The sequence below is a fragment of the Cryptomeria japonica genome, chromosome 1, assembly GCF_030272615.1.
Source record: "Cryptomeria japonica chromosome 1, Sugi_1.0, whole genome shotgun sequence".
NCBI lineage: Eukaryota > Viridiplantae > Streptophyta > Pinopsida > Cupressales > Cupressaceae > Cryptomeria > Cryptomeria japonica.
The window spans coordinates 226472363-226496571 of NC_081405.1; the positions used below are offsets into that span (position 1 = coordinate 226472363).

Consider the following 24209-nt stretch of genomic DNA (forward strand, 5'->3'; position numbering starts at 1 on the left):
AGTTCTTGAACCAACCAAAATATGCGATATTGTATGTCTCTACGTCCTTATTAAAACTTCTAACATGATGTTTTATTTTCACTACTATAGGAGTGAACTTGTTCCAGACTTTACTTCTAACTCCTGGAAGCTCATTCATAAACATAAATGCTAAATAGAATATTAGGGACCCATACTTGGTTTTCTTCGTCCTATCCAAATTGTCCAAAAGTTCTTGTCTCAAGCTCACACAGATCAAACTTCTCTCCTTCAACCACCATATGATAAGCAAAGTGTATTGTGGTGGCGGTGGCAGAACCCTCACGGTTCTGATAGTATATATTGTATGCAAAACCCTTGGTTACATAGCGAACACCCGAATCAGTGATGTCCTCAACAGTCATAGCTCTTTTGTATGATTTCGCACTGGTAACCTCAGACACTGTATCATTCTTTACCAATTTCAAAACAAGAAGAATGCTAGAGGTACATAACCTTGTCAAAGCCCTAATAGCATCCTTCATGATCTTATGCAGGTGATCTAGAAACATAACATTTCCATGAATCCAACTCGGGATGATTTGAATACATGCACGCTCATAGCTAAAATCAAGGAACTCCTTCCAAAAGTTCAACTCCATCTCTGGAATATGCTTGTATTGTTGCTTGAAAGTTGTCAAGCCATCTTCCATTAGTTTCGTCCACAGGTCATTGAACTTCACATGACTAACCTTAGTTAGAGGCGCATGAATATAAGCTCTAACATCCTTTGTGTACACAACATCCAATGACACCTTCGAGAAAGCTCCTTCCTTATCTCTCTTTGTCGCCACAAATGGGTAAGACTTGAATTGGAGTCTTGGCTTCAACGACAGGTACAATAGGAGTATCCATTGAATCAACAAGTAGAACTAATAACACAAGATTTGTAGAATACCTTGATAGCATTGTTGCTAGAGTTTGCACAAGAATTCCTCTTTTGTACACAATAGCTCTCGAATTCGCAAGATCACAAGTGTTCAAAATGAATTCAAAAACCCAATTTATCTGTTACCTTCAACCACTTAGGTTTTGCATTGAATACACTTGACCATTAGACACAAAAAGCCGCTACTTTGTATTGACATAGACCACAAATACTTTTGGAAATCATTGCAAAAACTTGGAAAGCTTTAGAAAATCCTTCATAACATCTGCCATGCTGAAACAAATCCAACATCCAAACCATAAGGGGGTTCTTAAGGTCTTCAATCAAATCTCCCCCTCAGATAATGCAATTTATCTAGTTTCCAGAGGAAGTATCTGCACCTCTAGTAGGTACAAACCCATCCATTGTCTTGCCATCTACATTCTCATCAGATTTCTTCACCCATGTCTTCTGCATCTTCTCTTTTATATAATTGATAAAAATCTTCTTCCGCAAAGAAGAGGTCTTCTCATTCTTTCCTCTGCAAAACCTAGCAATGTGTCTTGATTTTTTGCAATTGTAACAAGTAGCCCCTTTTTGCGGACCACTTCCATTCCTTCTAACATTAGATCTGCACTCAACAACCTTGTGCCCATATTTGTTGCATGCATAACAATATCCATTGAAAGGTTGAACATTTCTACCATAGTTTGTATTCACATATCCATACATTATTCTACTTTTGCATTCATTTGCCTTATGTCCAAACTTATTGCAAGCATAGCATTGTCCATTAAATGATTGAGATCTAATCTAACTTCTACATTCACTAGCTCTTTGTCCAAACTTATTGCATGTAAAACACTTACCATTGAATGACGGAAAATATTTGGTTTGAGCAAAAGGAGGCTTCCAGAAGTTCCTCTTGTTCCGAACTTGAGCGAAACCTTTTTAATCTTCATTAGTCTTCTTAGATTCATCCTTGGCCTTTTCCTTTCCTTTGTCATCTTTGCTAGGAGTTTTAGAATATTCTCCTTTGTCAAAACCAAGACCACCTTTGTCCCTAGATGGTTTTTGAGCACTTAGCATCTCATTAAGCATATCACTGCCGCCTTTGAGCTTTAGGTTCTTATCAATTTGTTCTTTCGCTTCTTTCAAATCTTTCCTCAACATAACCACTTCTTCAAGCTTATGCATTCTCCGGATTTTTTATGTAGCTTTGTTTCAAGATCATCAATGGTCTTCTTCCCTTCATCAATTTGTCATTTCAGAAGGACAACATGTTCTGCTTTCTTGAACATCTTCTGATAATCATCCAGATCAGATAGAGCTAATCGTAATTCTCCTTCAAGATCTACAACTGAATCAATATGCCAATCATGTGATTCCATAGCATCCAAATCTTCAGATTCAAACATTGTGTTCAAATCCTGAATCTACCTCAACTGTTAGATTGTTTCTTAAGGAACCTTACTCTAATAACAAATGTTGAACACTTTAGGATGGTGAATCAACATATATTAAAACTTAGCCATTCATTCAACATTTATTCCAATTATAATATGTGCAGAAGTAAACCATAGAAAGCAAAACATCAATCACACAATGACACCAAATTTATGTGGAAAACCCAATGAGGGAAAAACCACAGTGACAACTATCTCACTATATGAAAAATTGATTACAAAGTTTTAGGCTCAAGGCCAAGGAAGCTCACTGCATCTGATTTGGACATGCAGGCTAAGGCGCACAACCTTAGGGTAAGATACAATAGACTTGCAAAACATTGAAGAACACTTCTTCAGGGCAAGATACAATAGATCTGATTACAAAGTGTAATAATTGTTGAATTGAGTAGAAGCACATCTTTTGAAATGTTGATTATAGTTCACTATTATAAACATTTGAGATTGATTTCATCACTACTCATCTACACTTGCGCACCTTTGCACTTACACCATACACCATATACAACTTCTCATACAACTCATACAATCACACACTTCATCTAAAAGATCTCATCCTATATATATCATCCGCACATAGAAAATACATCAATTAGGTCGACCTAAAACACATTCTCCAAAGCAATGTGGAAGAAAAACAGGATGTGTGAAGCATCACACCATGTCGCCATACCTTCCTATTACTACCAAATCATTGCCTTGAACTCCGCACACTACCACACATATAAAAAACACTCAAATCAGCTCCAGAGGATAGAGCCGATAGTGCAACCAAGTCAAACATAATCAAAATATGGTGCAGACCTCCAGAACACTTGCAGATGCACAACATAGCATCACCTAACACTTACAATACTACATCAGAGAACTGCAACACCGGAAACATTAGAAAGCAGTGGAATGCAAAGCATTTCTACAAACAGGTACACTGTCACTGTAGAACCAACACTCAGACCAACACCAAATTAGTTGCAGATCAAAATGAGAGCATGAAACCTTGGATATAACATTGTTTTGCATCCACCGACATCATACTACAACCTCAATCAAAGATGAATCAATGCAGCATAACGCGAACTAGAAAGTTGAACCCAGTCAGATAGACTGTTCACCAGAACAATCATACTTAATCAAAATCTAATGCGGACATCCAAATACATCTTCAATGCTCCAAAATAGACATAATACAACTAGATATATCATTTACAATCATCATCATCAATCACCACACATCAATATGGACACATGAGTAGACATCTAATACAATACCACTGAACACATACATCCAAACCAACTTCCGAACCTTGGTTGACATCAATGACAACAAGTTTGACATCAATGAAAACACAAAAACATATTTGCAACATTCGCAAGTGACAATCCTCCAAGAAAATCAAAGCATGAATCAAGGAGTTTATGTAACTCCTCCATTAAGACCCCTCCATGTAGGCAACACATGCATGATTATCCAGCCAAAGTAACTCAACTCCACATGGACACTTCATTGAGAGACAATGACATGCAAATGAAGTTCAAACTTGAAAATTGAATCAACAACATATGAGAGCTTTTAAGAGAAATTGTTCCAACGAGATTTTCAGTGTTATATGGGGATGTGTCTCCTCCCAAAAAAATGTTGTCGTTAGAGATGGGGACATTTCCAAGACATCAAACAGCAAGGAAACATCCCTCCACCATGCCACCACTGTCGCTACTAAGTAGGAGACATCTCCCTTAGAGGGGACATTTTTTGCTCCCCAAAACCTCCCACCCCCTCCCCCTTATAGGGATATTGAGGGAATGCCAATACATCTCTAGAATCCTCAAGATACGCAATCACATGCCTTGACTAACCCAAAAACTTGTAGTCATGCTCCACATTTAAAAGAATAAAACTAAAACATTTTTTTGAAATTTGGGCCACTTTTATCCAAATAATCTAATCATTTAACCCTAGTGGGTTTATGATAGGACAAAAGTATACACAATATAGATTCTTTGAACATAAACATGAAATTGAGCTTGAATAAGGGTTTGAAAGGAGGGACTAATTTTTTATGCAAATCAAGATGGATGGAGAAGCTTTTGGCAATGAAAAGTATGGGAGTTTGTGTTATTGTTGTGACGTTTTCACACATCACCCCATTGCAAATGGGGACCCCTCTTTGCTTTGTAAATGTCGTTAATTTAAGTGTCGTAGTTTAGCATAGTGTAGAGCAAGTGTCCTTTTTAAAAAAAATACAAAAAGAATCAAAAATACAAAAAATTCAAAAATTCAAAAATCCAAACAACTAAAATTTTTGAAAAATAAAAATTTGACTAAGGCATGGAGGATTACATGTTGTGCTTTGCTTTCACACTCGTCACACATTGCCTTCGCGCATTGCTTTCACGCTTAGCTTTCATGCTCGTCACACATTGCCTTCACGCATTGCTTTCACGCTTAGCTTTCGCACTCGTCACACTTTGCCTTCACATATATCATTAATTTTATATTTATCGTGCATAGCTTTCACACTCATCGCGTGAAGCTCTCGCACATGTCATTGATTTTACACTTATCGTGCGAAGTTTTCGCATACGTTGTGCATAGCTTTCGCACATATCAGTCCTTTTTATGCTTGTCGTGGGAAGCCTTTGCGCCTACGCATTAGCTTCTCGTTCCTCATGCCTTACTTGCACACGCATCACACGTTAAAGCTTTGATCAATATTGATTGCAATGAAGAGGAAGTCACGCCATGAACGTAGAACGAAGAAGCGTATAAGGTATGGACGTCACGCGAGAAAGCTCCACACAATGCGAGTCACAAAGTCAACGCGATGAATCAAGAAATGATTATGCCTTGCAAGCACTTTACAAGCACTATCTCCACACTTGCATTGCACAACATATCCCTCACATCGCATTAAACATGATGACTCAAGGAGTCCATGAAGAAATATTTAACGAGACACATTTGGTATTCAAGTTCGATGCAAAGTTTAACGCATCTCTATGACAATCAAGGTGCGATGAAGGATATTCAATGAAAAGGGGCCGCTCAAGTTCACATTTTTTTAAAATCAATACCTTGTGTTAATTCGATGTGAATCATTAAGGTGGCCAATTCACAAATTCTAAGTAAGGTTCAATACATCTTCAGGGTGAGTGATTAAGAGGTATTTAATAAAGGTGGCTGAGTTTCGAACTCCACATAATGCAAGTCGCCCAATCAGGTGCAATCAACAAAAAAGATAATAATGATTTTATGTGTAAGCACCCAATGACGTCGCCACAACATTGGAGCTTCCATGCTATGTTCAACACGAAGTTCAAAACTCAATGAGGATAGTAAATGACAGTGATCACACAAACACAAATACTTAAAGTCAATGCCTTGAAACACTGTGAAGTTCAATGTCAATCAATTTCCAAAGCAAGGTTCTAAGTTGGCGATCCAATAATAATCAATGAGGAAGTATTTAATGAAGATGGTAAACTTTGCAAGCTTGATGAAGATTGCATTTGACAATGTAATACCAATTACACTAAATGGTTTAATTTATGAGATCGGAGCCTTACATGAAATCGTCATTGGATCACCTTTAATAATGGGTATGCAAGCGTTCAAATTCAAAGGTGCAGAGTTCGACTTTTGATATAATAGATTTAATGTTCGATGCCTTACATCTAAAATCGACTTTTTCAATCCATTATATGTCAGCATCAACTCACTAAATGAAATGCGCTCAACAGCCGTGATGAGGTACTGACCTCTTGGATCAATTATAAGTTTCAATTTGATCATTTCATTTGATCAAATTGTGATCGATTTGCTTTTCATCTGCAATATTCGACCTTCAATTATCAGCGAACTGCTATGTGGCGGCTGTGACCTCAATCTAGGCAGCGATGACTGCATTCCACTTACAGCGATCCTCTTACATCAGATAGTGATTGCATTCGGGGATTAACGAATTGGTTTTGCTTGTGGAAGTCCTGCTATATACCTGATCACGTTCTTAATTATTGGCGAAGTGACTACATTCTGATCCGTGAAGTGATTTCATTAGCAAGTTGACTTGGTAATAATGTGGTTTCAGTGAAGTGATGAAAGCGATTCTCATCTAAAGATCGGCATGTTATCCACCCCAAGTGTGTGCCCAAGTGATCTTGAAGAGGCAGTGAGCTCATCTTCGCATGTAGTGAATTCGACAGAAAGGTTGAGTCGGTATTCAATGACAAGCTCGATCATCTCGGTGATTAAGACAAACATCGAATGCATAAGCCACAGAGGGCTCTATTCCAATTATCAGATTGGTCTTCTATTAAGATGGCAGATTTGATCATTGTCGCAGCAATGCAATAGTGGGTCATGACTTTGGTTACATCAACACAACGACCTTATCTGGAAGTGAAGAAAGGACTGCATTTCAACAAAGTATAACCATCGAACTCACCTTAGTGAGGACAAATTCCGATCAGGCGATCTAAATCTGAGACAAAATGATAGGTGACAGGATGACGTTTGGATAGTGATCGTGGCTAGTAATCAACGAACGAATCTCTGGTATTGGCAGTGGGTGATCTTGTATACCCATGTGATTCAGATTTCAGCAACTTGCACTACGAATTCTATTTTGACAGGCGATTCTGACTTTCTGATTTTTATTTTACTTTATCACTGTCAATATACGGCAACTTCATTAGGAGGCGCTAAATCAGTGTGTTGAAACAAGTCTTCCTAGTGCCATCCAACTTCCTTGATCAGTGAATTTACCACTATTTTGATCATTGCATTTGATCAAAATACATACATCTGATAATTTTGAAAGGTTGCAGGTCTGAGATGGTTTATTTAGGCATTTTGATATAGAAGGATCAGATCATGTTACATGTTAGATATATTATAACTTGATCAATCATAAGGGTTTTCTTTATTTTGATCATCTTAGAGGCTTTGAAAGGATTATGGTTAACTTAAGATGATTACGTTCAATCAATGATTGAAAGTGTGACTTAGAATTACAAGATTTTATTGAGGTTTTCATACACAAGTAATCGATAATCATATTCACAAGTGAATACCATTACGTGACACTAACTCAGCCAAATTTCGTAGGTGCATGATGGCAGGATCACGACAAGCACTCATTAAGGAGGACTCAAAGAGCGTCATCATAGAGTCAAAGATCACATCATATTGGGGCAATGTAGGTGACACCAACCTTGGACGCATTGACATGAAGAAATTTCAAGGCATGCTTTACACCACCAGGCCAATAGGACCTGCGAGAGTGATGATTGTAATAGAATATTAAAATAATGTTAATTTTAGTATTAATGCTCAATAGTGTATATTCTATTTTAGTTAGATCATCTTCGATCTTCTTAGCAGTTTCTTATTAGAAACTTGCTATTCTTGTAAATATCCTTGTATTATTTATCAGCGTCTTGCTCATTCTGTTTATTAATCAATTCTTTGAAATCCATTGCGTGTCTCGCACTGTTTTATGGTATCAGAGCTATAGGAGAAATTTTTTCGAAATTTTTTTAATTCTAATTTCCAATTAGTGGAAATTTTCGAAATTTTTTCTGGTGTTTAAAAATCCTTCAAAGGTTTTTTTTGTCTGTTGCCTAGCTCTTGTTTTTCGCGACCTGCACCCTGTGTTCGGCGTTGTTTGGCGTACTGTGTCTGCGACCTGTGTTCGCGCGACCTGCAGGGTCGTCGTGTTTTTTTTTTCCTTCGCAACTTGTGTTCGCGCGACCTGCAGGGTCGTCGCGTTTTTCTTTCGTGACCTGTGTTCACGCGACCTGCAGGGTCGTCGCGACCTCCGTCTGTCATCTCCGGTGTTCCGTCTGCGATCTCCACCTGCAACCTCCTGTTGCTGGTCCGCGCGATAACCCCTTCTGCTCATGCCTCCCTCCGTGGCCCACGCGCGAACTTCATAGCGTGCGGTTTCTGACGTGTGAGCTTCACAGACTGCGTTTTTTTGCATAATCTGCGTTTTTTCGATTAAGGTGTTTACCTTTTGTTTTTCATCGAAAATAAATTTTTCTTGCAGAATCTTGCTAGGTTTTTCGAAACCTAATAAGGTAGTTGCCCGATTTTTTTGGGTGCCTCGATTTTCGTGCCTCGATTTTTGAGCCCGCGGATCTAGATTCTGACAATAGATTCCTTCTGGGTTTTTCGCACGCATTTCTGGGTTGTCTTTGGATTTTTTTGGGTCAGCCGGAATTTTTTTTTGGGAAACGTGCAAATGGCTTCTCTCACCAATCTGATGTTAGAAGGCAGTCAACGCTTTAATGGTCACAATTACAACATTTGGAAACAGCGTATGTTGACCATTTTTGAATATAGGCGTCTTGACCAGCTTGTTTTGGGAAAAGAGCTCAGTCCTGGTACACCTGGTGCAGATCAAGATAAGTTTGATGAATGCAATCGGGAGGCAGTTATGCTTCTCAAACTCTCAGTGACTGATGATTAGTTACCGCAGATTCCTTCCGGCAAGACAGCTTCTGACATCTGGAAGCATCTGAAGGAATTGCATGAGACATCCGACAAGAGCCGAGCATTCTTTCTAAAGAATCAACTGTTCTCCATTATGATGGATGAACGTATGTCCTTACAGGAACACCTTACGAGGATTAAGGACATTCGAGATCAGCTCGAAGCTATTGGTCGGACTATGGAGGAATAAGACATGGTAGTAATCACTCTGAAAAGTCTTCCAAAATCGTATGAACAATTCATTGAGACCCTCAATAATACTTCCACTAATGTTGATCTGAAGTTTTCAGAATTGTGCACCAAACTTCTACAGCAGGATCGCTGGAAACAACAGTTTGGTAGTGGTACTACATCAGCCTCCTTGGAAAATGCCTTCACAGCTCAATCCTTTCAGAAGGATAAAGGCAAATTTCAGTCCTCTCAGTCTTCTCAGCAGAAAGGCTCTTCTCAAACACAGGATGGAGCTAAAGAAGAAGAATGTGCAGTGCAATTACTGTCACAAGTACAGCCATATGAAGAAAGATTGCCATCAGAGGCTCGCTTCTGAACAAAAGAAGCAGGGAGGGTCACACCAGAAGGCGCATGTTGCTGAACATTCCGAGCAGAAGGAGTCTGCCTTTTATGCCTTTATGGCTAAGAGGTCTTCAGATCATGCCAGGTCTTCTGCTTGGTACATCGACTCTGGTGCATCACGTCACTTTTCTCATCGGTGTGATTGGTTTACAGACTTCTCACCTTTCAGTGATTCCGTTGTATTTGGCGGAGGTGAGGAGTATACAGTTGTTGGCAGAGGCACTGTTCAGATACAGTCTGGTGGTAGGACTCTCCTTTTTCTGAATGTGTACTATGTTCCTGGAATGGAACTTAATCTGCTCTCTGTCAGCCAGATTATGAGGAATTCTCCTCAACTAGATGTGGTGTTCAGTGCTCACAAGTGTTCCATCATTGATCGGGAGACTCGTCTTACTGTTGCTGTTGGTCTAGAGGATCATGGCCTATATAGGCTTCTTGACACTGGTGATTCTCCTGAAGTGGCTCTGGCAGCTCGTGTTTCTCCTCTCAGCACTTTGTGGCATCAGAGATATGGACATTTCAACATTCAGTATCTCTCTCAGCTATCTCGGGAGGGACTTGTTTTAGGGTTACCTGATATTCAGACTCAGCATCTTGGAGTATGTGGCGCCTGTCAAGCTGGCAAACAGCATCGGACTTCATTCACACATGGAAAGTCTTGGCGCGCATCTAAGGTACTTCAATTACTTCATGCTGATATTTGTGGTCCTATGAATACATCTTCTGTTACTGGTTGCAAATACTTTTTGCTTATTGTAGATGATTTTAGTAGAAAGATGTGGGTGTACTTTCTTAAACATAAATCAGATGTATTTAGTATCTTTCAGAAGTTTAAGTCCTTTGTTGAAAAAGAGTTTGGACATAGTATCATTACTCTTAGGACAGATAACGGGGGGGAATTTTGTTCTTCTGCATTGTCCAACTTCTGTGATACCCATGGCATCAAACGCCAATTGACTACACCCTACACTCCTCAGCAAAACAGTGTTGTCGAGCGTCACAATCGTACGGTTGTTGAGATGGCTCGCTCTATGTTACAACACAGGAGTGTTCCGAATAAGTATTGGGCTGAAGCAGTGTTTACTGCTGTCTACCTTCTTAACCGTTCTCCTACTCAGGCTGTTAAGGGGAAGACTCCAGAAGAGGTTTGGTCTGGTCGGAAGCCTCAGATCAGCCACCTGAAGGTTTTTGGCTCTGTTGCCTATGTTTGGATTCCAGATGCTAAGCGCTCCAAGTTGGATTCCAAAAGTCAGAAACTCATGATGAGAGGATACAGTGATCACCATAAGGCCTACAGACTGATAGATATAGACACTGAACGTCTTATCTTCAGTCGTTATGTTGTATTTGATGAAGACAGAGGATTCTTTCAGTCCCCTCCTTCTGAGCAGAGTTCTGAGGATCAGCCTCACAGTGTTCTTATTCCATTAGGTTCGCCTGATGGGAGGGATGATGCACTACCTGAGTTCCCTCCGAAGAATAATCCTCCTCTTGCTGCTCCTGTTCCTGATCCTCAGCCTCTTCCAGCTCCTCCAGATGTTCGCACTTCTACTCTCCGGCCTAAATGGTGGGCCAAGACCATTGGTGATCTCAGGGATCTTGAGCTCATTGAGGGTAGAACCTCCCGTAATAAGAGCAAACAGCAGCATACAGTCAATTTTGCTCTCATGGCTAACATACACAGTGTTTTTGAGCCTCAGACATACTCAGAGGCTAAAGGTATACCTGAGTGGGAACAGGCTATGGAAGCTGAGTTCCAGAGTCTTCAGAAGAATCACACTTGGGCCCTTTCTGATCTTCCTTCAGGGAAGAAGCCCATTAGCTGCAAATGGGTGTACAAAGTAAAATACAAAGCTGATGGAACCCTAGACAAGTATAAGGCTCGTCTTGTTGCTCGTGGGTTCTCACAGAAAGAAGGCATTGACTACGAGGAGACTTTTGCTCCTACAGCCAAAATGAGTACCATACGGCTCGTTCTTGCCTTGGCAGCCCAGTTCAGTTGGAAAGTCCATCAGATGGACGTCAAGAGCGCTTTTTTGAATGGTGACTTACAGGAAGAAGTCTACATGACGCAACCCCCAGGATTCAAGGTTGCTGGTCAAGAACAGAAGGTCTGTAGATTAGTCAAAGCACTCTATGGTCTGAAACAAGCTCCTCGGGCTTGGCACATGAAAATTGATAAGTACCTGACAGATCATAACTTTCAGCGGAGTCCATCTGATGCAAACTTGTATATCAAGCATTCTAGTAATGATATTCTGTTTGTGGTTGTCTATGTGGATGACTTAATCATTACTGGCAGTTCAGCACATTTGATCACTGGGATCAAACAGGATTTGTGCCGCACCTTTGATATGACAGATTTGGGACTTCTACATTACTGCTTAGGAGTTGAAGTCTGGCAGACTGAGAACAATATCTTTCTCTCTCAGTCCAAGTATGCCAGAAGTCTTGTGGACAGGTTCAGAATGCAGGATTGCAAACCTGCCTCTACTCCTATGGAACCCGGGCTCAAACTTTCAGCTTAGTCATCTTCACCAGTTGTGGATGAATCTCTGTTCAGGCAACTAGTGGGCAGCCTCATCTATCTTACTGCCACTAGACCTGACATCAATTTTTCAGTGAGCTACATTTCACGCTTCATGATAGCTCCCAAGGCTAATCATTGGATAGCAGCGAAGCGTGTGTGCGTTATGTGAGTGGCACTCCTGATTATGGACTTCTGTACACTCGGAGTTCTGATCCTATACTCAGTGGTTACACAGATTCTGACTGGGCAGGTTCGGTTGATGACCGTAAGTCTACAGCAGAGTATGTGTTTAGTTTGGGATCTGGTGCTGTCACATGGACTAGTAAGAAGCAGCAGGCAGTGGCTCTCTCCTCGACAGAAGCAGAGTATCGGGGAGCAGTTAAGGCATCTTGTGAGGCGGTTTGGCTTCGACGAATGCTTGCGGATATGCATGTCTCCCAGGCAGGTACTACTCCCTTGTTTTGTGATAATCAGGGAGTGCTCAAACTCGCCAAGAATCCAGTCTTCCATGAAAGAACCAAGCATGTGGAAACTCATTGTCACTATATTCGACAACTGGTTGAAGACGGATCCATCCAGTTGCTGTATGTTCCTACCTCGGAGCAGCCAGCAGACATCTTCACCAAGCCCCTTGGTCCTGATAAATTTGTAAAATTCAGGGGGTCTATAGGTGTAGTTAATAGATTGAGCATTAAGGGAGGGTAATAGAATATTAAAATAATGTTAATTTTAGTATTAATGCTCAATAGTGTATATTCTATTTTAGTTAGATCGTCTTCGATCTTCTCAGCAGTTTCTTATTAGAAACTTGCTATTCTTGTAAATATCCTTGTATTATTTATGAGCGTCTTGCTCATTCTGTTTATTAATCAATTCTTTGAAATCCATTGCGTGTCTCGCACTGTTTTAGATTGAAAGTGGCATCATCAAGGCAGCCGACTTCCCTTTAGCAGTGCAGTACAACGAACTCATCATCGAGTGCGCAAGACATTATGATCTTGATAAAAGAGTGATTACCGCACCAGATGGGAAAGAGATAGCTTATCTCTCTGAGGAAGCGATTCGTGAAGCATTTCACATACCTCAATTCATAGGCATGATATACAAGAGCCATAAAAGCGTGAAGGTCGTCTACGACAATGATCCAAATACATGTCTTGGCATAGTCAACAAGTATTGGTTATCAAAGAGCAGGGCGAGCTCTTATCAAGAAGGAAGATATTGCATCACGTCACATCACAAGCTCGTACCAAGCAGGGATAGGAGTCACTCCAGGCAATGTGCACTTGAAGGCACGATGAGGATCAAGTATAGGCGACGACAAGGTCTGATGCAAACAATACAACATCAGCGTGAGGAGCAACTGTCAACACATCAAGCGCTTGCAAATGTTGAGTATCAAGAGATATGCCTTATTCAATTACAACTTGTGATGAGTTACGGGTACAAGCTAAGGTGGCACCTAGTTGTCATTACATCCAATCATATTATTTCATGAGAAGGCATCCAAATTCAATGCATCTAGTCAATTCATCAAAGAAGATAACTACCATATGGGCACAAAGTTTGATGCATCTACCCTCATCATTTATTGGTTGAATTTTCTAGGAAGGACATGTGTCCCATCAAATGTAATCGTATCATTGGTCAAGCATTAAATGCTTTGCAAAAGGGTTTCTATCTTTCAATCTTGGCCATTGATCTCAAATTGATCTGAGCCACTGAATGTAACGAGAGCAATATATAAGGTCTCACTTCATTTGTAAAGTTGATAGCGAATAGTGAGTAGTTGAAAAAGTTAGATAGATAGCAATTAGAGTAGAGTATATTAGGAGAAGGCAAAGATTGTTGCCAAGACATTGTTGCAAGAAGCATATAAACTTCATTGAAGAAATGGTGAATTCTATGTGTTGATTCAACAATTTGCATGATCTCTACTTCTCAATTTAATTTCATGTTGTTTAGATGAATGGAAGACTTTGTATGATCAATGGTGAAATTTGTATATCCATACTACTAGCGGTTTGTTGATTGCAAACTTGCCTTGCATGGTCAACTGTAATCATTTAGCCAAAGCTTAACTTCAATTATCGCTTCTTCATTGATATGCGTCAACTTGATGGTGTCTATGCTTGTAGTGATGATTTGAAAATCATAAAGCTATCCTTAGAAGATCACACTAGCCTTGTGGAGATGTTTGCTACATGTCGAAGCAAGACTTGGTTAGAGTTTCATCAAGATCATCCATCGCTCTTACATTCCTAGATTTAGATTAGCCTTCTAAACCCTTATCCCTTTTTCCTTTTTTTTAATCAAGTGAAATCCCACGTTCCAGCATCTTTTGAGCATTCAGGTATTTAACGTAAGTCCCCTCGCAGGTACAACAAATCACATCATACACTATTGAAGCTATCCAACAAGTCAAGGCCTAACATAAAAGAACCTTGAAGTAATCTCAAGTGATCCTTATGCAGATCTTCAGCATTTGAGAGTCTTTCCTCAAGAGAGGATAGAGTATTCAATACTTTATTGTATGTTCGATAGTGCATCAAAACACCATCAACAGTTATCACCTTCAAATTCATGCAGTTTTTTCCAACCTCGTAAAGCTTATCATTTAAATTTCATTAGCGTTAGTCTTTGGAACAAATATAGGACAATAAGAAAAGAATCTCCACCTAAAAATAGAGGCTGGCTTACTAATCTTGTATGTTGCCCCAATTATAAAGGTTTCCAACCTATTATTTGGATAACACGGCCAATTTATAATGACCTCTTTTGATAAGAATTGGTGGATTGGAATGTGTTTATAATTGCTTTCCAACCATTGTATTCAAAAGAATTTGTGATGTTCTTCGATAGAATAGTCAACTTTGCTTAGAATGTCATCTTTTATCCATGGGTTGCACATATCTTGTTGACAATCATTCTTATCTTTCCCTCATACTTTTCTTTAATATTTTTATCTACCTTCCACTGTTTTAATTATTATAGTTCTTGCAGTTTCTCTAATCCTTCTCATTTCCATGCTGTAGAGGGTTGCGACTGCAATTATTTCTCAAACTTCCACATGCCTTGTTTATTTAGAAATTTTATTATACTATTTTATTTGACAAGGAACAGTATTATTTTTTTCATCTCCTCTATGCAAAATTACATAAACAAAAAGATATATCTTAACATGGATCAGAAAGTAGTTTACCAAAACTGTATCTAGGAGACTCATGCATGAAACCATGGTGCCAATTTCCTTCAAACAATGGAGGACTTCCCCTTTCCTTTGATAACTAGAAACCCATGTTATTTGCTCTTGTATAACTTTCAAACAACCTGTCCATATAATATCGTCAGTTAATTCAATAAGAAATCGAACAAGCTCATTTCCATCACACAATTCTAACAGAGATAATTCTATCATCATCCATTCATCAGAAAATAATTTTTCATGAATCTTTCTAAACGATAAAATATTACTTGACTAGTCTAATGCTCAAAATAATAGCTGCATATTCCTTTCTAAAATATTCTGCATAATTACAAAAAAAAGTTGGATTCTACATAAAACTTCTTGAACATAGAAGGGTAATATTTCACATGGAATTCATAAGATATTTGCTTACTTTAAAATGCATCTCTAATTATTCTATGGTATACATATCAAAGATCTCTATTTTGAGTGTGACCAATGTTTGGAACATAAAATGAAAAAGGGTATCGTCAAATTGTAGATTAAAAATATGACCAAGATAACATATAATGATAGGAGTTCGGGCATCTAATTGTCACACATATAAGTGTTGCCATAGATAAGCAGTGCAAGAACAATGGTAGTGTGGGAATGTGATGCACATAGTCATGTAATATCTTCCATAGATCTTGATATTATTTGCCACTCTCTCAAACGCACTGTTTCAATAATATATGATCACCCTAAAAAGCTAACACGTTAGACACTTCCAATAACTATCTGGATTGAGCCTGTCAAGATAGATAAGTAAATAAGGGTGCTCATTTGCAGGAAAATGTCTACATTCAAGATCATTGATGACCACTATATATCAGAAGCGTATATTAAAGACATGTTGAAGAATTTTATTCTAAAAATTACAGACATCAGTTGCAGAGATGATATTAAGTGTCATGTCCCCATCTTTGACCCAGAAAGATAACAAACAAAGAACAATTGGGGGATGTTCTTAATATGTATGCTTAATATATGAAGCCTGATAATGTTCTTATGCAGAATTGTCATGCCCTGTCAAACTGAAGATTAAGGGCCTTGTAACCTGTTTGGTTAAAAGGTTCTTTTCTAATAGAAAATCAATAATAAAATTCTGTATTATTTCTGAGACAGCATCTGGGACCCACCAGCTTGCTTCGTCTTGTTAGAAATTGTTCACCAATGAAATATTTAATGAAAACCTTAAAACTAATTCCATTTCTCCTTAGGTGATACGATTATAAGACCATATCTTCAGCAGACAACCCACAGAGGATGTCAGAGAAGTGTCAGATTTGGTTCCCTAAAATTTGCAAGGGACAATATGATGTTACATCAGAAGACATAGGGGCTGCATGACTGATGATGAGGTGGCAATGAGATTGTATGTTTTATTCGGCTCTTTCCTTGGAGGGAATAACATGGTACCAAAATCGTAAAACTCCACGTCAGACTTCTACAGGCTACAATTCTATATAAGAGAAATATAGCAAATAAATAACAGTTAATATGTTTAATTAAGGCAGAGATAAAGTGGTGTTGATGAGTAAATAAAGAACGGAAAAGTCAGTGATTAGTTTAAAGAAAGGTTATAAACTAAGAGTGATGTTCTTTGGAAGGGTTGTCACTCTTTGAAGAGACGCCTCTCTTCATGGAGGTTTGGAGACATAGAAAGAGATACAAGTACATCAGAAAAAGAGGGGAGAATAGTGTAGAGATATACACCAAGGCATATATATATATATATAAGTTTATCTTATGCAGATAGGCATGAATAAGTACTAAAATGCAGATTTGAATGTGAGGTGGTTGGGTATGATTTCAAGGACAACCAAACATATGTACCAAGTATCATTGATAAGGAGATTGACAGAAGACTTAGGAAGGAGTAGTATGGAAACATTATTTCAGGTTTAAAATATGAATTCATAGCAAATCCAAAGGAGAGCATGAGAAGACAAATAGCAGAGTAAATGAGAAGAATATAAGGAGTTTGAGGTCATATTCATGACAGATTTATGAGCAGGCTATATCAGATATAAGGAGTCTTATAACAGGTTTATATTAAAGAGTTTTATAGCAGAATTGTAAGGAGATAGTAATCGGGTGACAAATCATGGAAAACTATCAAGATAAGTTTTATCTTCCAAATTGTTCTTAGAATTTTAAATTAAATGTTATGATGAAATGTCTTCAAATTTGAAAAATTATATTTATAAATATATTACAATTCTCATCTTAAGCTGGAATTGTTATTTTAGGGCAAAATCTAGGAATTTCCTAATCGGGGACATTACATTAAGTTAAAACCTTGGCAAATAGGAAAACCTCACTTAGACCACCAATTGAAGCGGCCTGAATTCCATGTGCAAAAAGTGTTCATTTCATATGATGGCTCAAAACCCTAGTCAAAAACTAAGGCGTGTTGTTGTCCATGACCCGTGCATGCATCCTCGAACAAAGAGTTGGTGGTGGTTGTCCGAAGATCTTTGTGACACATCCAATGTTATCTATTGGCACTTAAAAACCCTTGTGTTTTGTGCTTATCCCAAATGGAGAGGTTGATTAGAGAATCCCCGAGAGGTTATTGTCCGCTTGTTGGAGTGGTTCACTTTTCTCCCTCTACAGGGTTATAAAAAATTGTCAATGTTTTTGAAGGTTTTATCGGCCAATTTCAATTTTTTGTTGTTTGTTTAAATTTGTCACTTGTAATGGGGTTTCTTCATTTGAAGTTAGTCAAAAGCATGAGACATATTGGTCTACAAATTATTATATTTTGACACTTCTCTAGTAAATTCAGTCTTATCATTACTCAATTAATGCTACATTACCTCGAGTTTCCGGGACAGGGACGACAGGAGACGGCGGGATGCGTTTCCGGGAAGGCAAATTTTTTTGCCAAATTTGGGGACGGCGAGGGACGGCAAAGGGGACGACTATATAAAATATAGGAAAATTTTTAAATATATAGGAAAATTTCAAAATTCTAAATGTTCATATGAAAACATGGATAAAGCATGCATATATACATTATATTCATATGAAAACATGGATATAGCATGTGTATGATACTATGAAAAGTTGAAAACATTTTAGAATGTAAATTCTGAACATACAACATTGTTAATACTCAATAGACAATATGCAATTATCCATTCATAAATCAAAATTTCAATTCATTCACATTGTCAATATGCATATCATAATACTTATTAATTTAAAATTTTTAAATGTTTAATAATTTGTCAATTTAATATTTATATTTATAATGTGAATTAATTAAAATTTTAAACTTTTTATATAAAATTATGAATTAAATTAATAAATTTAAAATTTAATTAATGTCATCTTTTAATTTTTTTTATTTTTTATAACAATTTGAATTAATAAGGGGCCTATATTAGAAAATTTTCTAAAAAAATTGAAAATACAACTCTTTTAATTTTTTAAATATTCTTTAATGGCCTTAGATATGGGGGACGTTTGGGTGTCCCCGGGACGGATTGGGGATGTCCCAGCGGTCCCCGAGACGTACGGACGTCCCCCAGAGCTAGGGCAGGTGTCCCCCCGTTTCGGGAACGTCCCCTCAAAATGCAAGACAATTCGGGAATGGGGGGAAATGTCCCCTGGCCGTCCCTGAAACGCCCCCGGGACAGGGACGGGGGTTTTCAGGTCGGGGACGCGTCCCCGGGTAACGTAGAATTAATGTCAACTAATTTTTTTGTTCAATCTCATTATTTCATATACAATTATTATGATGGTTTGTTTGTTGATTTTCTTGGCCTAAATTGTCTTTTACCTTTACAGTTATATGCAATATATCTTTGTGTCATACTTAGCATTCAAAGTTTGAAACACTCATAGGACTATTTTTTCCTATTGTTTCCTCTACACACTATTTGCATCCATCTCATTGCCTTTGCACACTATTGTGATGATTTGTTCGGTGTCATACCATTATGACTATGTACTGTCCCTTGTCACATTTGCCTTAAAACTTTCAATTTATGTTGTCCGACATTTCGTCAAAAACTTGGCTTGCAATCTTTTCAGCATATAGATGATCGAACAGTTGGCGTGCAGCCTTGACACCTTTCCAAATGACTGAAATACTTAGCTTGATATGCAATGCAAAGCTTCTATTGATTTCAATCTACACCTCAGTTTTGATTATACAAGACTCTCAAATACATTGACTTGTAATGACTGAATACAGAGATGAATATCAGTTTTTTAAGGTTTCCATAACTGTCCTAAGACTTAGACGTTCATAACAGAAAACTTCAAACTGAAGACAAATAATTTTCTGAACATATATATGTCTGATTTCTACACAGTTTGCATTGGGACTTCATATACATCACCCATAATTAGAAAGAGGTGTTCTTACTAAACATTTCAAACATTTATCAAGCAATATACATACAATGTTCAGACTTGGAAGTAGTGAATTGACTGAAATGTTTGCAGCAGATAGAACAGACATTCAAATACCCACGTGGCTGCCAATAGAGGTTGCTAACAGCAATTGATCGGCTTCTAAAGATTGTGCCTCCAACAATCTGAAAATCGCTCTTCAAACCCCTTTGAATTTCTGTAGATTAACTCTTCTAAAATGCATTAATACTGTAGCATTTACTATTCACAGGTACTGTAGCGATTTACTATTCACAGGTACTGTAGCATCACATCAAATCCTTGTAAAAACCTTTGAAATCTTTCACCAATATGCACAAATAGAACTCCAGAATGAAGCTCTCCTCAAGCAATAATATCAACTGGTATTGCATAAACATCGAAGAGTTTTCATTCTCCAATGCTAGAAATGACTGAAACCCTTGTGTATTTCTACACACAGCTCTCATATCAAAGCACAAGTTAAAAACGTCTTCTAGAATGAATCTCTTTTCTTGCTTTTAGAACGTTTAAATAGCCTCACAAAGGAAGTCGACCTCTTAGTTGCATTTAATATTCATTTGAAATCCACTTTTAGGTTTTTAATTAAAAACTTTAAATTATCTCCTTATACTTGGGTGCTCAACTCAATAAATATAAATGTACTTTAAGTTGTTTATAATTGAGGGTCATGGCCCCATTGATTATAAAGTATTATAAAGTACACTTTACTTTATAATTTAACTTCATAATATTAAATTATCATTAAAGTAACCCTTTTTAGTGATAATTAATCATTAATCCTTTAATATTTCACCCATCTATATGCATATGAGATCAACACTGCAACTGAGGCCTGTCCAAGTGCCCTGCTATAAATAGAAACCCTGATTTCCTTAAATAGTAAGTATGTAGAATTGAGTCCAATTAAAGCCAAACTTGAACCCACACCGAGCTCTGAAGGAGAAAACACCTTGAACACTGCCAAGAAGGACTCTCTAATCATTTGTGTTTGCCTATGAGGGTCAGGAATAGGCTAAACCATCCAAAAACAACAATAGGCTAAAAAGGGGACATTACAGACTATTATTGACATGAATTATGAGGGTTTATATGGTGTCATACTTGGTCTAATTTGACTCTTTCTTATATTTTTATATAATGTATATGTGTGTAGTAATTATCCTATTTTGTCTTCAAAAGGACTACCACTTATAGCCTAATTTGGTATACTATTATTAGTCTTTTACCATTGCAATTGGCTTGTTAAGACTTATCTTATTTATATAATTCCAAGTTAATTTGTTGTTCATCATTTATAAAGTTAGTTACAAGCCTAGGGAGCACCTAATGATGGTTATCCTCTGTCTAGGGCCATAAAATCATTCCTAGAAAATGTTTCTATGAATATTCTTTTCGTCATCAATATATTCTTTTTGACTACAGAAAACAAGAATCCTACAAACTTCCTAATTGTTGTCCATACATCCACACCATTGCAAGAAAACAAGAATCCTACAAACTTCTTAATTTCTATAATTTGTTCTGTCTTGATTTTTATAAGTGGACTTTGTGGCCACGTGGCATTCCATCACATTGCCACAATTTAATCCAACCTGTAGTTATTTCTTGCCCGCCATAACCCTACACTCTTCCTTGGAGTGGCATTAACTTCGCATCCCTTTCCCTTATGTCCATTGTATTGTGCACAAATCTTGAAATTTTCTTCATTGAATGTATCTATTTATATATATTCTTAGTTTGTTCCTATCATACTTACCAAAATTCTACCATACTACAATTTCTAGGTCAGATATATCTTCTTGAGATCTTAATTTGCAGACATTTTTTCTTTGTATGTACACTGTCATTGTTGTTCCCAATTTGTTGTGCATGTACATGTGTTTACTGTGTATGTGAATGCAATTTGCAAATGTTACCCATCGTGTATCAGCTTTAGTTTGTTCTTTATTATATTCATAAGCTAACAATCCCCCTCTGCATATATGTATAAATATAAAAAAAATCATATACCTCTACAGCCTTCCTCTTCCTTTAGTTTTGAGTAATAAGTTAACAATGTTAGTTTGTTAAACTCTTGCTTACTGTTTTTCATCCCTTTACTTTTCTTTGGCATTCATTACTAAGTAAGGATGTACATACATACATACACACACACACACACACACACATACATGTAGATATACATACACACACACATACATATACATAGACATATACATATACATACACAGATACATACATACACAGATACACACATATCACCAAACTGCTTTCAAAACTTTTGACTATTTAATTTACAGCATCTGTTTCAAGGCTTTGGATCTTTGGCATCAGTGGTCATACAGCCTTAAGAGTCCTGTTGGCCGGTTGAGAGTATCTTCACACTATTTGCAAATTGTGACAGACCGCCATATTTTGCAAGAAAGAATGATCCAATGCCTTTTCACTCTCTAGATGGCATAGATGATGGGAAACTAAATATTTAGTTGTCTTCCTATTATGGCATTCACGGGAGATACCACAGTTTGTAATGTCCCTTTTTGGCGGCAATGTAATTATTAATTTATTTAGTAATTAATTAATAATTATATAACTTTTAAGCGAGGAAAATAAATTAAAAGTATTAATAAGTCACTTTATGACTTAATTAGAAAATTAAAAGAATTGGTTGCCAGAAAGTAATACTAAAAGTGGCTTTGGAGTGCAAAAGAATCTCATTCGGGAATTTGATAATTGAAGATTATTGGAGAGCTTTTTGCTTTCAAGAACCTGAGGACGAAAACCCTCGAGGTTGGAGGGGTTGGAAAGAAACCCAACACCATCAGAAAGGCGGAATCATGTCAGAGTTCACAATGGGCTTCATTGCAGGAGAAAATTGTGAAGTCTTCTATTGAAGACAATTTTCAGAGGCATTCTATTATTTTTATAATGAAAGTTTACTTCAGAAAAAAATGGTGATTTTCAAAATTAAACTCTTATAACTAGAAAACAATTAACTTATATTTCTGGAGAATAGAGTTAATGCTGGAAAGCATCTTGGAGGATTATGTATTTTATATTTTCTGTGGCAGACTTCATAAAAGATTATATTTATATGCAGACAAATGTTGGGCCATTTATCGATGTTTTAATTATTCTTTGAGGCCGATAGCTTTTGAAAGGTTTTAAGTGAATTTTAAAGACCAAAACTATTGGAAGCGGTGATTAATTTGGGAAGGGAGGATTTGTCATGTCCCCTTAATAATTTTAGCACTTACTATTTATAGTAAGACCAGTTATCTAAAAATAGTAAGTCGGGACCAGCGAATAAATCAAAAAGTCTACTTGTGAATAAGAATTAGGCAAATTAAAATTGATGACAAAATAATATTAATTTTAACTGTTGCTAAATCCAAAAAAGGGCATGGGTTTTGAAAATAGTTGTTAAATAAAGAGAGAAAATTGGCAGTTTGGAATAGAATGTTGGAAGGTGGTTGACAAATGGCAAGTGAATGTTCCTAATTTAAATTTCAAAATTTTTTCCCTCCTAGGTGTTGGATTTGGGTGCCCAAGTTTGAATTTGAAAAAAAATTCTATTTAGTGGGTTAGATTTGGCAACATTGATTTGTTCTCTCTCTCACTTCTGCTAACACGCTTATGCTGTTTTCTTTAGAGGCTGCTAAACCAATGAAGAATTAATTTTCAGGACTGATAAACTAGGGAGGTTAGAGACTCAAGGACAGTGGGTCCAAAGATTTCCAGGAGCAATCTCACTTAGGGGTTGCATTGCTCTTCATACTTTGTCGTTGCAGATTTTTGTATTAAGTTTGCAATTATTTTTGCAAGATTTGCAAGTGAACATTGTAGGAGTTAATTTCAGTTTATTGGGTGAATACTAACAGCATATGTTGCTGTATATTTTGGTTTTGTAAGACATTTTGGAGCTTATATTTCAATGTAATTTTTGTTTGATGTGATTTCAAGAAAATCTCAATTTGCCTGATTTTACAAATTTGAAGTAGAGAATTAAAAAGGATTGGTAGATCTGATTTAAATAATTAATAAGGGTTATTACACAATCCACGTACTTAATTTCTCTTATTTTTTCTATTTTAAATAGATAATATAAACATGTATATATCACCACAATTTTTTAATAGTTTCTAAGGGCACAAAACTTCTGTATTTCCCATGATGTTCTCAAGAGCATATCAATTTGGTTATGTATGACAGTTATTATAAAAGAAGATCAATTCTATATGCCCCACGGTTTTCTTAAAAGCAGATCCTTTGGCATCATTCCGTGGCATTCTTAAGGCAGATCCCTTCAGGGTTGCCCCTGGGCACTCTAAAGGGCAGATCACTTGAGAACAGACCAGCATTATTCTTAAGGAAAAATCACTCACAATATTTTTATACTCTTGAGCTTCAAATTAGAAACATAGGTATCATTTTGATCCGAGCTCAGAAATTTAGCGCCTAATAATGATGCTCATATGCAAGACATATTTGATGATTTGAGGACATGCAATTGGATAGCTGGCATGTTCAAGATAGATAGGGCTAAAAATAAATAGAAACACAAACAAATGACCTGAAAAGTCTAGTGTTATGAGGATTTGGATCCAGCCCTGTTTCGCTGC

At 37.2% G+C, this 24209-nt stretch overlaps 1 protein-coding gene across 5 annotated transcripts in view; it reads right to left on the bottom strand.

Moving 5' to 3' along the window:
• LOC131074633 (protein PIR) overlaps nucleotides 1-24209 on the bottom strand; it is a 316612-nt gene that overhangs the window by 51435 nt on the left and 240968 nt on the right. For all 5 annotated transcript variants that reach the window (XM_058011289.2, XM_058011287.2, XM_058011288.2 and 2 more), the window contains one exon: nucleotides 15151-15278. In XM_058011289.2, coding sequence (XP_057867272.2) covers nucleotides 15151-15278 — 128 coding nt within the window. The remainder of the gene's footprint in view (nucleotides 1-15150; nucleotides 15279-24209) is intronic.